We start from the raw sequence: 14,978 nt of genomic DNA on the forward strand, positions 1-14,978 counted from the left end.
CTGTAGAGACAGTGTCAGACGGCTAACTCCATAAGACATCCGTAGAGAGGAAAGGGAAATACTGAATGGCTATGCAGCTGAGTTATAAGTACTGGTGGTTTGGAGGTATTTTGGCATGGTGATTGTCACGGTTTGCTTATTTATTAGACAGCATCTTGCTATGTATCCTGTGTAGCTATGCCACAATGCCCAGCTATAGTTTGATTTTTAAGTAAACAAAATGGCAAGAAACCTAGTGGTACCCACAGGTAGAGTGGGTACCATCACCTAGGGAACATGTTCGACACAGTGTCCAATTGCCTGTGATATTTAAACGAAGAAGATCTGGTGTGGGGTGTAGGAATTGCAACTACCACTGGCATCCTTACTCACATCTGCAGGAGCACTGTCTTCAAGCTTGGTTCTGAGCTCGCTACCGTAACCTGAGAGCGTTAGACCTGACTGAAATGCATGCCTATGTTTAGTCCTCTTTGATTTCCACCTGCAGAATGGAAGCGAGGCAGGAATAAGGGTCTGTGGCATTGCAGCACAGGAGGGGATGTGGGAACTCACCCTTTGAGGGTGTGAAGTGACCAGCGCGATGTAACGGGAGCTCTGTTACCTTGTGCTAGATACCCTCACACTGTGACCACATTGAAGCAGGCGGGGGCCTGCAACTGTTGCAGAGGCTCTACCAGCTTCACAAGGACTGCCCCAAAGTACAGAGAAACATCATGAGGATCATTGGAAACATGGCCTTGAACGAGCATCTTCACCCGGCCATAATCCGCTCAGGTAACAGCTTTGTGTGCACCGAGGATGCTGGGTCCAGCCCCTGTTCTCCCGACACCTCACTTCATGCTACATTAATTTTTCAATAGACCTAAACCTCTAGGGTTTTCCTGGATCCTTTCTAGTATGTTGTTTGGGTAGCGACAGGGATTGCTGGGGTTGTCAGTCCACACTGAGCCGTCAGCATGGAGAGCCATCCTAGGTGAGCAGGCTTTGGCATGAAGATCGTTGAACTGTTGATGTGGTTTAGTTAACCAAGAGGCAGACAGTAAAGACCCACTGTAGAACTAATGCATTTCCTCTGCAGCCTGGGAGGAGACACACATCTGCCGTCTTCCTTTCTCACCCACTTTCTTCCTTCCCTCCCTCCTAGCAAGATGAGCTCACAGATTTCTCTTCAAAGAGTTTTTAAGCTTTATAATTTATTATTGTACTTAAAAACCAGTGCTAAATTATCTCATCTTTGGTTGGTGGGGTCCCAGAAAACTGATACACACATTCTACATATCGTGCGTGCGTGCGTGCGTGCGTGTGTGTGTGTGTGTGTGTGTGTACCTGTATTAGTTACTTTGCTGTTGCTGCCATAAAATATCATGACCAAGGCACCTTAAGGAATAAGATTTATATGACTTACGGTTCCTGGGGATGGGAGTCCGTCCGTCATGGCAGGGATGCAGGGCAGCAGGAGAAGGAAGCTGAGAGCTCACCCCTGAGCTGGAAGCAGGAAGCAGGGGGCATGAACTAGATGTGGATCAAGACTGTTAACAACCAAAGCCCACGCCCTGTGTAGGCATTCCCCAGCAAGACCACACCTCCTAACCCCCACAAACGGTACCACCGGCTCTCAAACATATAAGTCTATGGGGCCATTCTCATTCAGACAACTCTAGCACATACGTAAGCATATATGCACGTATATACACATCCATACTGTCCTGGCTAGTGTTCTGTGTCAGCTTCACACAAGCTCGAGTCACCAGAGAAGAAGTCGCAGCTGAGGAAATGCCTCCATGAGATCCAGTTGTAAGGCATTTTCCATTAGTGCTCAGTGCGGGAGGGCCTAGTCCATGGTAGGTGGTGCCATCCCTGTGCTGTTGGTCCTGGGTTCTATAAGAAGGTAGGGTGAGCAAGCCATGCTAAGCAAGCCAGTAAGCAGCTCCCCTCCATGGCCTCTGCATCAATTCCTTCCTCTAGGTTCCAGAGTTCCTGTCCTGACTTCCTCCAGTGATGGGCTATGATCTGGAAGTGTAAACCAAATAAACCCTTTCTTCCCTAATTTGCTTTTTGGTCATGGTGTTTTGTTGCAGCAACAACGGTGACCCTAACTAGGACACGTATACATACATAGACATATATTCATACATAAATGAGATAGACACACATATACCTTTGTACACACACATATTAGAAACTATGAATTGACCCTTAAGTGTCTTTAGATCAGCAGATGTTATTATTGTTGCTCTTACTCTGTAACCCTGCCTGGGACTAAAGGCATGCGTGAATATTTTGGCTGTATATAAGTCTGTGCACCACATGCATACCTGATGCTATGGAAGCCAGGACCTGGGACTGGAGTTACAGACAATTGTGAGCTGCCTTGGGGGTGCTGGGAATTGAACCTGCTCCTCTGGAAGAGCAGCCAGTGCTCTTAACCACTAATCTGTCTCCTCAACCCCAGACCAGTGGATTTTAATTTTTAATAAAATCAAATCCAGAAATCCAAAAACTTTCTGAGAAGCGTGAAATGGCCCAAACATTCACCTTTTAGAACATCCGTGAGTTTTGACAACTCCTAGAGAGTATTTGTTTTTCCTTCCCCCTTCATAATTGTGTTCATTCCCTCTCTCTCCTCCGCCTCCAGGCTGGCCTTGAACTCACTCTAGCTCCTGATAGGCTTGCCCTCCCCACTGAGTGAGGACTCGTAGCCATGTGGCACTATTTTTTTTAATAGCTTTCTAAGGTACAGATTTTTATCGCCGATTTGAGCCTCGCTTGTTTGTTTGAGCTGTAACAAGATTTCTGATTTGTACATGTGAGAAGAGTGGGCCCTGGGGCAGACCCAGAGAACAGCTGCTAGCATGTGCTGCTGCTGATCTTTGTTGCAGATGTGCTGAGGATCCATGAGGCTGGGAGCAGTCCCATTAATAACAACGTATTATTCTCAAACACTGCCAGGATAGATGCCGAGTGTTCTCAGTACCAGAAAATGGTATGTGTGCAATGCACACTGAACACGCTTTAGGACAGTATAGTGGCTGGTGAGGTTACTCAGTAGGTAAGGATTCTTGCTGCCAACCCTGATAATGTGAGTTCGGAGAAAACTGACTCCACAAATTGTCCTGACCTCCAGATGCAGCCTGCTCTCACATGCATGCATACAAAGTGCAAATCATGTTGCATGCCGCTGCTCTCGCATGCATACAAAGTACAAATCATGTTGCATGCCGCTGCTCTTACACACAATTGTTATTTGTAAAGTAAAATATAAAGTATGCAGTGGGGCTGGAGAGATGGCTCAGCCGTTAAAGGCGAAGGCTCATGACCAAAAAAAGACAAAAAAGAAATATAGTCAAGAGAAGAAGTGAAAAATTCCCAGAAGAAAATGAAAGTTGCTGTTTCTGTCACACTACCCCGGCCCTCGCTACAGCAGCAGCCGTAATTCTGCTCATTAACTGAAGTTTGGGCCATGTTCTGAGGGAAGACGTGCACCTGCTCCGTGGGTAGCCCAGCTGTGGGGTGGGAAGGGACGCATGAGCGTGCCCTCATACGAGCCAGGTGCTGATTGGTGGCCCCAGGCCGGGAGAGCATCAGAGCTTTAGTAACTCCACAGTGCATAAGGGACAGGGACTTGACCCCAAGTCTCTGACCTCGAGGCCCGTATTCTGCTTTAAGTCGTGTGTATGTATACATATGAAATACAAGTAGGTACTTGTACATACTTAAGATAGATACAGCAAAAACAGTTCAACCTGCCTTTTTTCAGAGCCCGCTTCCGCTCACTTGCCTCCTGAGGTCATGACCACTGATGAGCTCGGTGTAGTGTATCTCTCCAGACCTTTGTGTTCTTGTGTCTCTGTGTGCACACATGTACTTCCGTACATATGTATGAAATCATACTGTTATCCATACTTTCTTTTTAAAATAATTTTTAGAAATAATAGTATTTTTCCTTTCTGAGCTCTAGGTTTAATAAGGATTTTTATCAAATTCATTAAGAAATAGTTCCCTTATTTGTAGTCAGGGTTGTTGGTATGGTTGCTGTTCTTCATACCAACCTGCCAGTTTTGAGGGAACCCTCCTCAGGGCAGATCCATCACGGCATTTCATCCTCTTTGGACCTCGCCTGTGGTAACTGCCTTGTGTGTTTCATTTTCTCTTAGGAAGAGGCCTCTTGCACACATCCCTACTTAAGCTCCCTCAGAGGGTCTGGTTGAGGTATCCCAGCTCCCTGCTGTGGGACTCAGAGGTTCTCAGTACACAATCAAGCTGGGGTGTGTACTTCCCCACCCAGGTGGACACTTGAGACTGGCCTCCCTCTATCCTGTTGAACCTGAAGCCTCTCTCTACAGTCTGAGACTGGTTTGCACCATTGCTCAGGATATCTCTTCTCTTCCTCAGGCTGGGTTTCTTTAATGGCAGAAGCTTTGAAATCCTTCCACATCATGGAGGCCTCCCATGCTGCCAGAACCCTGGCCAATCTAGACCGAGAAACCGTGCATGAGAAATACCAGGATGGGGTGTACGTGCTCCATCCCCAGTGTCGGACAAGGTGAGCATCACGTGGACTTAAATGATCTTAACTGGAAAGGGATTTTATTTGCAATTGAGATAGAAGGAAAGACTTCGAGAGAGACCCCAGGCAAGTCATAGCACGCATCTCTGCGGGCTAGCCATCCCTCTTCCATTCTCTGTGTCCAGCCTAGCTGTGTGCTCCGGACGAGGGAGGAGCTGTCAAGGAAGGGTCACACAAAGCAGCCCCCCAGTCAGTGCAGCGCAGACCCTCCGCAGGGCTAGATGAGGGGGAATGGAGAGCCCCAGGGACAGGACCCTGAGGGCCTTCTTGCTCACATGCCTCCTTCACCCGTGGCATTTTTTAAATCAGTTTGGGGATTAGTATATTTCTTTGAACCAAACTCCAAGTCTCTTCTCAGAGGAAACCAAAAATGGCAGTCGGTTCCTCTATCTCCACCAGCTCCCTCAGTCTGACTGCCGGGAGGTGCTGCAGAGGCAGGTGACAGCAGCCAGTGGCAGGGCCCCTCCCACTGCCCCACAACTGTCAGAGCCTGGCTCTCATGACCATAGTTTGGGGGCCTTGCCCCACAACACCCCTTTCTGGGGGAGCTGCATTCCACTCTTCATATGGGAGTGAGGCTGGATGATAAGCAAGGGCCCCAAGAACAGGCCAGTGTGCTGTGTTGGAGGAGCCAGGATGAGCAAGAACCCACATCACGGGAGACTCAAGGCCACTGAAGGTAGCTGTCTAGCCATCACTGGGATCCAGGGTCCCCTTACAGAAGATCCTTTAAAAAAAAAAGCCTCTGCAAAAAGAAAACCGGATTTCTTGGTTCACTCTGACTGGCAGATAAACGGTTGTGATGACCGCTGCAGTACCAGCTCCAACTCCAAAAGGAAGAGTTAAGTGTGGGTGATGGTGGCTCAGGCTTCGTGTTGCCTGGGATAACATGTCCAAAGTCAGCTTCTTATGGCCCCAAAACGAGAGCAGAGTCACAAGTGCATACATGCCAAATATTCTGGTGGGAGCATCAGGTGGGTGGGGATAGAAAAGCAGGGAAAACTCCAGAACGAGTTCACCATTACCTGGTGACATTTTAGCTTTTGATTGGTGAGAGCATTAGGGCCTGTTTGGAGGCCTTCAAATCAAATCAAATCATTAGGTTTTTTTTCCTCACACTTTAAAAACATTCTTTTTGTAAAAACAACAACAACAACAAAACCAAAGACAAAAACAAACAAACAAATACATTTTTTTAAAAAATGTATCCACGAAAGACGGACAAAGGAAAGCGAAGATGAGCCCCCAGTGGTGTAAGGGGGAGTTTGGTTCTTGTTTAGTGTTCATAAGTGGAAGGAGAAAGGCCGGCAAAGAAAACAGTGAGGTCCTCAAGTTGAAAGGTCAGTTTGGTTGCAGAGGAACTGAAGCTGTGCTCTCTCAGCTGCCTTGCTCGTTGTCACGGGAAGTTTATTCCTGTAACTGGGAGGTTAGGTTTTAGTTGTGTGTCCGTCAGGATGTTACTAGCCTGTAACTAAGGAAGTGTGGCCACACACCTATGCTCTCTAACCTTCACCTGCTGCACACCTTGGGTCTCACTGTCATTTGCCAGGGTGGATAAACTCTTATTTTAGCATACAGATCCTCACGTCAAAGAATTACCTTTGGTTTCAGCCTTATTTTAACCAAAAACTAATTTAACATTTTATCCTTATTTCTCATACTTGATGGTTCCTTTCTGCCTTATTTTTCTTAAAAAAAAAAAAAAAACTTTTGAGGTTAGAAAACCATTTTCTTGACATGTAAATTAGTTAATTAGCGAACACTCACAAAGTCCAGATGCCAGAGGTACTGCCTTTGCTGAAAAGCACGTCCTTCCTTTTGGATCCACAAGGTGACCAGAAGGCTACAGTCTGGCATCTCTGCCTTCACTGTGTTTCCTTCCTCTGGGCCAGACTCCTGCCCTCCTAGGCCTGTTAACGCTCATTGGGGAGCCTACCCAAATGACCTCATCCCCTTCCATGCGTGAAGGCACTGTGTGTGTGTGCCCGTGTGCTAGTGTCCTAAGCTTCCAGTCACCTTGCACTCCGAGGACAGCAACCTGGGGGCCACCTAGATGAGAATGGTCATCCCTGAGGTGGGGCTGTACTGTGGAGTCTGAGTTACCACCTTCTGAACTGGTGTCTCCTCCAGTAACGAGAACTTAGACCGCCTGCCTTGTAGACATCAAACTCAGTCAGTGATCAGAACCCTACCTTGGCCAAGATGCTTTAGTTTGTCAACTTCTTGTCTCTTGGTCCCAGATTTTCTTTAACGCTCACGTCAGTACACGACTGATGGGCTTTGGGGTGCAGGAGTCCTTCACTAGTCCTTCCCAGTGCTGCAGATGGAATGTTGGTGTCACATGAGGAACAGTGGCTGCGCCTGGCTTGGTGGCGCTTCAGGAGCTCAGGCTTTTGTGCCGAAATCCCCATCCCATGATAAAGGCTTGGAGCTAATCTGGGGACACCACTTACTTGAGCTAATTTGAACTGAATGCATCATGTATGTATACCATGTATCTAAATAGTACACCGAAGTGTCTGCATTGGCAAATCAAGATGATACAGCCTTTATGTTAAAACTTATAAAGTAAATTTACTAGTTTAAAAAGAGGCGAGAATATAAGTTTTCAACAAAATGAATTAGAATCACTCTTGGTTAAACTCTGAAATCTTATTCTTGCCATTTTCTTAAGCAATGTTACCTAGATTTAAAGTATATCTTTTATATTAGTTTCATTTCAGTTTAATAATGAAATTCTTACATATTTATACTGTAGGGAGGATGAACTTGAGATAGCAGCCTTCCTGGGCTCAGAGAGAGAGAGAGAGAGAGAGAGAGAGAGAGAGAGAGAGAGAGAGAGAGAGAGAGAAAACATCACAAATCCCTAAAACCTGGATAGCTAGACCAAAAGACAAAAACCTCCTTATTGTTGTCTCGAAGAATAAGAACTGTATTGGCTGGTTTTGTGTGTCAGCTTGACAAGCTAGAGGCATGAGAGAGGGAGCCTCAATTGAGAAAATGCCTCCATAAGATCTAGCTATAAGACATTTTCTTAATCAGTGATCGGTAGAGGAGGAACCAGCCCATTGTGGGTGGTGCCATCTCTGCGAGGTTGGTCCTGAGTTCTATAAGAAAGCAGGCTGAACAAGCTATAAGGAGTTAGCAGGCTAAACAAGCCATAAGGAACAAGCCAGTAAGCAGTACTCTCCATGGCCTCTGCATCAGCTCCTGCCTCCAGCTTCCCACACCCTGCTTGAAATTTCTGTCCTGACTTCCTTCAGTGATGGGCTATGATCTGGACGTATAAACTGAATAAACCCTTCCATCTATTTGTTGTGTTTCATTGCAGCAATAGAAATCCCAAGACAGGAACCAACCAACAAAAATCATGCACAGCAATTACCTGAAATTAGCAGTTATTATGAACACAGAACACACACCACAATTACAGTAAACCAGAACACACCCAGTATAAACCACACAGAAAATGTCCCCATGTCTGTGAGATGTAAGAGGAGCCTGAGGAAAGACACAGTGGTCGAGAGGTGATGTTACACAGACTGTGTGAACATCTGGCTGTTGAGGAGCTCTCAGCAGGGAGGGAGGAGATTCCCTTGCTCATGGAAATATCAAGTCTGAACACCCTGTTCTTTCGTGGGTCAGTGAAGCAATCAGTAATTCTGAAAAATCCCGGAGGGCCCTGAAAGCTGGAATCCAGGAAGGGCAGGCACTGTCTGGACCCTTCTCTTTTTAGTTCACCTCATCTTCTGTTCCTCTTGCGGGTCACTAGGGTGAGGAATTATAAAGGGGAGGAGGCACGGTCAGAGGAGGGGAAGAAGCTGGAGTCTTCAGGGCTCATCTAGGATTTTAATACGGCCTCTAAAATTTTCCTATTTTTAACATCTTTTAGAAAAATTGGTAGTTTCAAAACTCTCATAGGTTTATTCTAAATTAGCAATTTTATTACTTATGATTTTTACTTCTGCCTAGGACTTTTAGTGTATACACACACACACACACACACACACACACACACACACACGAACTTTGGAATGTCAAATGGTTCCCATGTTTTTTCTTTTTCTTTTTCTTTTTTTCCTTTTTCTTTTTGAAACAGGGTTTCCCTGTAGTTTTAGAGCCTGCTCTGGAACTAGCTCTTGTAGACCAGGCTGGCCTTGAACTCACAGAGATCCACCTGCTTCTGCCTTCCGAGTGCTGGGATTAAAGGGATGGACCTCCACCACTGGTTCCCATGTTTTTAAATTAATGAATTACTAAATATTAAGCCAGCCTTAGTACAAAATGATAGTTTTCTATAGACATTTTCTCTTTCCTTGCATTTCTGTTCCCCATTTTAGTCTTTTTCCCTCTTCCCTGAACATGGTAACCTCCTATGCTAGCTGGTGGGATCTGAGTGTGGGTGAGATTTACAGGCTGTCTTCCCATCCTGACTCAGTGCTATGACAGTGTGAGGGAGGTCAAGGTACTGGGTGAGCCACCCTCATGTGTGTCTTTCTGGCTGAGTCAGTAAGTTTCCTTCTGACCCTGGAATGAGATGTGCTGTCTCAGGTTTCCTCATGAGGCCAGTGCATGTCTACAGAGGTCCTTGACATTTCTCATGTGCAATGGCTGCCATTATATTAGCATATCTTGTCTAATTTCTTAAATGCCTTAGTTGGTTTGTGAAATGCTTTCATAGATTCATTTGGAGGGTAACCTCATGGAGGCATCGTTCACATGTAAAGGGTAGCCTCATGGTGGCATCACAGTCATTTAGAGGGTAGCCTTGCTCGAGGTGGCATCGCTCACATGTGGATCACAGTTCACTACAGTTGCTCTGTTGGTCTGCCAGGCTAAATCACTGAAGGAGCAATGAGTGCTGTCTTTGTCACATCCCAGGATTCCTCAGCAGCCCATGCTGATAGCGTTTGCCCTGATTCAGTCTCCTCTGGGTCACTCAGCCTGCCTAAGCCCTCCAGGGAGTGCCGCGGAGCTTGTCACAGTAGTAATGCATTTACTCTGCTTCTTTTTAAAACTCTCTTCCCTCTTAGTCAGCCCATTAAAGCCGATGTCCTTTTTATTCATGGCCTGATGGGAGCAGCATTTAAAACCTGGCGCCAGCAGGACAGTGAACGGGTTCTACTGGAAAATTCCTTGGTGGATGAGGACAGGTACACCACGTGCTGGCCCAAGGTAAGGAGCCATGGCTGTGACTGTCACCCATGCTCTAGCACCGGCACTGCTGACACTGCACTGTGCCTTAGTCTCCTTGTCTTGTGCCACTGGGATTTCTCCTGCGCTGCTCTTCTTTCCCTTGGAGACACCTGTAGGATATGACATCAGCAGCTGGGCTTATGACCTTGCATTGTGTACTTTCTGTTTAGGGTATATTCTGTGACTCTCGAATAATACTCCATGAGTGATAAAGTAGGATAAGAGTGCAATAATTCACCTTGCTTCATAATTTAAAAGATAATACAGCCATAATTTACTTGTACTAGCCAGCTTTATGACCTTAATAATTATAAAGGTAGAAAGATTTGGATAACGTAATCTCCTTTGCAATTCTTTGATTTCTTTTTCCTGCGAAGAGCCACAGCTGCAGAATGAGTTCATGGGGTGAAATTGTTCAAAGTCCGTGCAGAAGAATGCTGTGTATGAGTGGTTTCCAGGGCTTTGCTCCCACCCACTTCCTCAGGAAGACTAGCATGCTCTTCTCTCCATTGGTGAAGTCTGGGGATGTTAGCCTCCAGCTCCCAAAGACAAACACAGTTAGCATTAGTTTCTAATTCTCAGGTCTCAGTGTATTACAACAGAAAATACAGTCTGTTCTGAGACAGTAGTTTTCTACTAACTGCTAAAAGCTTCCAGAACAAGTCTTGATTTTGGCAAATTAACAATGTTCTCATACCTTCACGTGCCTTTGTTATAAATATTGATGGCATTTTATGACTCACCAGCATCTCCGAGCTTGCACCTCCGCCTCCAGTGTATCCCAGTGTCCTCTGTACTGTGTGTTTCAGGAGGCCTTGGGTTGCATAGAGCAATTACTAGGAAGTAAGCGGATGGGGAAATGCATGCGTATGCTCACGAACCTTTTGTTTTACCTAGACTTGGCTAGCAAAAGACTGTCCCGCGCTTCGCATTATATCCGTGGAGTATGACACCAGCCTCAGTGACTGGAGAGCACGGTGCCCCATGGAGAGGTAACATTAGAGGGTACAGTAGATGGTCAGACGGGAGGGCCCAGGCCACAGCGTTGGGAATTGAGCACAGGTGTTTGCATGTTGGCAGACACTACCATGGTTGTCTTCCTTCCAGGCGTTCGCTTGCAATAAGTAATAAGTAGAAAGATGAGACACTGCATCGTGTTGAGATACTGACCTGGCTCACATAACTGTAGTGGTATAGGACCCCAACTCTCTGTCACAGTCTTCACTTCTGCTAAGTAAAACTGATAGTTCTTGTGTCCTCACGACTGTCCTGACTGAGGGCAGCTCAAGGAGAAAGATGCCATGTAGTTTTGGCCTGTGTCCCTTCTGTGTCCTAAGGAACAGAGAGTGCCTTCCTGGGGTCCAGGACCTGGATAGCCGAGTCCCAGCCCAGGTCACTGTGTAGGCAAGTCATCCAGGGTCTGTGCTGCTTTCTCTCAGAGAGCAGAGCTAGTTGGTGACACAGCATGGTGTTTGATGAGCAGATCCTACATGGGTGCCAACAGAGGAGCCCCCAGCCCACCTTTGTCTCCCAGAAGAGCACTGGCGAACATTTGTTCTCAAACAAGAGGTGTTAGAGTTGAAGAGAATGAAACCAGCAGGCGCAAAGCTTGAAGTCAAGTTCCCTTTTGGTCTGAAATCACTCACTCCGAAGTCTGATGATCATTTTCTAGTGTTTAGTGCATAAATCCAGTGGTGAAAGGTTGATGCCCATGGCATAAACAAAGTAGGAACGGACTCAGTCAAGTCTCTGGGACATTTTAGTGTCAGACCATGGATGAAAAGGGATTTTTGTCTCCCATACTTAAGTATTTAGGGCAGCTGGGATGAGACCCATGTTCAACCTGTAAAAATTGCCAGCTCCATTTGATATTCAAATAATGTGTGCTTAGTGTATGAGTGGCCTGTTGTGGGCTTAGATAGTCCTAACTATTATTAATAATTTTCAGATAGAGAATAAGATTGGCATAGCCTGCACTCCAGAGTGTCAGCCAGTAGCACTGAACAAGCAAACGTTCTTGTCTTAGAAAGTTAGGTTGCAAGATTTGGAGGATGGTGCCTCCCGTCATGCTTGCTGTTTTCGTTTTGTTCAGAAAGTCCATTGCATTCAGAAGCAACGAACTTCTTAGCAAGCTCAGAGCTGCTGGTGTTGGGGATAGGCCAATGATTTGGATATCACATAGCATGGGAGGTAAGGATGGTTTCATCTTCATAGAGTGACCATCATGAGGTGGTTGTCAGGGTTGCGGCCAACTCAAAGTTCCATATCTGTGTGTTACTTAACTAGTCTCCCACCCCAAGTTAATGTTTTAAAGTTACTACTCTCCTTCCATGCTATTTGTTTTTCTAGAAGGGGACATCCCTTCTAGAGGGCATGGACATCCCATGGGAGGGCATGGATTGATAACTTGGTGGTTTCATTTGGTCATTATGAGAAAGCGTCTTTACTGTGGGCTGTTGACCAGTTAGACTCAGTTAAGCTAGCATTCCCGGGGGCTTCGGGGGCTTCCCTTTCTTCCCATCCATGCCTTTTCCACATTGTCAGCTCTGCTGTTGCCTGGCTGCTGGGTCGTGGCCTTAGTTTCCCTGTGCCTGGCTGCTGTGCGTGGGGACCTGCCCTTTAGCTGCATGCCTTACTGCTGCCCTCCTGCAAACCAGCACTCAGCTTTCCCCATAGCCTTGCCTACCTAGGCTAACAAATTGATTGTGACTTAGCAAAAAGCCATGGCTGAGGCTCAGCCTGAGAAAGGTGCATGTAACCCTTCTGCTTCTCAAAATGTCCAGTCACTGTCCCTGGTGTCTTTCATTCCCTGGTCAGGGGACTTGGTTAGGCTTCATGGGTGCCTTTCCCATAGCAGCCGCTTTTCCTTGGCAGGACCTGTGACTTTGCACTGCAGCTCTTCCAGGGCGGGCTTGAGTGGGCAGGGCTTGAGTGGGCGGGCTTGAGTGGCCAGGCACCTGGTTTAGGCAGGGCCTGACTTTCCTCACGGAGGCAGTGGAGTCTGTGAGAGAAGGGTCTGCACCACAAAGCGGTCTGTGGACTGTTTGTAGACTCATATTCATAATTCTATATAGTATCATTATTATAAAGGCTTTTTTGTATAAAGGAAATTATTGGAATTTTAGCACATCTCTGTCTTGTTCTGTTGGAACAGAAGGAAGGAAACCACTTACACTCTCTTTCTTTACCGTGGCTAGGTCTTCTTGTCAAAAAGATGTTGTTGGAAGCCTCTAAGAAGCCAGAACTGAGCGCTGTCATAAACAATACCAGAGGAATGATTTTTTACAGTGTCCCTCACCACGGATCACATTTGGCCGAATACTCGGTTAATATCCGATATCTCCTCTTTCCTTCTTTGGAAGTGAAAGAGCTCAGCAAGGGTAAATCAAGCTCTCTGTTGTGAAGGGGATTGCGCTTGTAGAACATCAATATATGGAAAGGGGAAAACAGTCAGTTTCTTCTTGAAATATACTCCCTTGTTTTTAAATTTGCATACAGCTTTTAGCTTGGGTTTGTTTTCCTTTGATAGCTCTTTTTTGTTTTGACTGACTATCTACTCAATCATATCCATAATTTTTTGTGTTATCTCAAGTATTCAAACTTAGACAAATTATGGTTTTTCTTCCAAGCTAGTAAACTGCCTTTTTCCATGAGTTTGGAAAATCATCAGCTGTGCAAACATGCACAAACTCTTGAGACACTGTTGTGAGCAGTGTGTACTTGTCATCAACACCGATTCTAGCCTGACATGATTTGTCCTAGAGAACGTTGTGTGCACGGAAGAATGTGTGCTCTGCCGCTCTGGACAGAAAGTCCTAAGAATCCACGTTAGGCCCAGTCACTGGGTGTTGTTTTTCAGCTTCTTCTCAGGATGACCCTTAGTGTAGTGGAAAGTAGGGTCTGGATGCCTCCAACTGTTACTGTATTGATCTGTCTCTGCACTTACGTCTAATATGTGTTTTACACGATTGGGTGGTTCCGTGTTGGATGCATACATATACAATCATTACATGTTTTTGCTGAACTGATCTTCCTATCTTAAATGATTCAGTTAACTAAAAGTCTCTCAGATGCCCAGTAGTTTGGGTTTTTGGTTTAATTCCACGTATAGCCAAGTTGACAACCAAGAATAGCCATCCCCTCAGGCTTGTGCAGCAAACACTTCCCTGTTGAGTTTCTCTCCTGCCTGAGTTTGCTGTGAGTCAGAATTTTAACATCCTCTGAGTTAGAGATGAATGCCTTTTGTCCGGAGCTGAGCGATTGGGGTTGTCACAGTCTCGCTCTGTGTGCTTTACAGATTCTCCTGCACTTCAGACGCTACAGGACGACTTTATGGAGTTTGCAAAAGACAAGAACTTCCAGGTGCTGAGTTTTGTGGAAACACAACCAACATTTATCGGCAGCATGATTAAGCTACATATCGTGCCCGTGGAGTCAGCAGGTACTCACCCTGGAGGCGTGTGCCTGTTGGATGCCTAGTTGATGGGACCCAGCATTTAGTAGATGCCAGTTTTTATATCCAGTGTCTTAGGGATATATAGGAGAACGTTTGATAAAAATCCAGAGTCTAAGTTCATTATACTTTTAGCAACAGATTAAAATCCCTGTGCAAGCATACAGCCTTAACCTCTATAGACCAGATACCAGCTAGTTGGCAGGCTCTAAGGCACCAGCGGTAGTACCTGCATTAAGGAGGTAACCAAGCACTTCTCTAGGCTGGTATAAAAGGGGCATGTGTTCAGCAAATGAATAGCTGCACAGAAACCTTAAACCAATAATAAATGTAAAAGTTTTAGTACATCTAGGCTATAAAAGTTTGGAAATTTTGGTAATGGAAGGTGTACAGGGAATATTAAAGCAGGAAATAATTTAGAAGAAGAACCTAGTGCTAAAGTATGAGCAGAGGGCAGATGGGAGTAACGCCTGCTGCTAGTGGAGACTCTACCTCTACTCTCCTTAGAGCCTCCCGACTGACTGCATCTCTCAGCTTGAGGACCATCTCTTGGGACTCCTTTCTGAGGCTGGCTTAGGTCCTGTCCTGATAGCTCATGGCAATGGCAAGCTCTTAGGGACCGGGACAGCTTGTCTCAGCAATGACTCCTAGGGGGCACCAGGGACAGTGTGCTCGCCTCAGTCAGGACTCTTGTGTAATGAGCTTTGTCCTCATCTCAGTATACTCCACAGGAAACAGGAAGTACCCCACCTCATCTCAGTA

The 14,978-nt window shown here is 46.0% G+C and overlaps 1 protein-coding gene across 2 annotated transcripts in view; it reads left to right on the plus strand.

The window, feature by feature from the left end:
- Serac1 (serine active site containing 1) overlaps window positions 1–14,978 on the plus strand; it is a 36,026-nt gene that overhangs the window by 19,253 nt on the left and 1,795 nt on the right. For both annotated transcript variants that reach the window (XM_005363399.2, XM_026787396.1), the window contains 7 exons: window positions 612–774; window positions 4,393–4,543; window positions 9,601–9,742; window positions 10,661–10,755; window positions 11,856–11,953; window positions 12,961–13,143; window positions 14,061–14,204. In XM_005363399.2, coding sequence (XP_005363456.1) covers window positions 612–774; window positions 4,393–4,543; window positions 9,601–9,742; window positions 10,661–10,755; window positions 11,856–11,953; window positions 12,961–13,143; window positions 14,061–14,204 — 976 coding nt within the window. The remainder of the gene's footprint in view (window positions 1–611; window positions 775–4,392; window positions 4,544–9,600; window positions 9,743–10,660; window positions 10,756–11,855; window positions 11,954–12,960; window positions 13,144–14,060; window positions 14,205–14,978) is intronic.

The sequence above is a fragment of the Microtus ochrogaster genome, linkage group LG9, assembly GCF_000317375.1.
Source record: "Microtus ochrogaster isolate Prairie Vole_2 linkage group LG9, MicOch1.0, whole genome shotgun sequence".
Lineage (NCBI taxonomy): Eukaryota > Metazoa > Chordata > Mammalia > Rodentia > Cricetidae > Microtus > Microtus ochrogaster.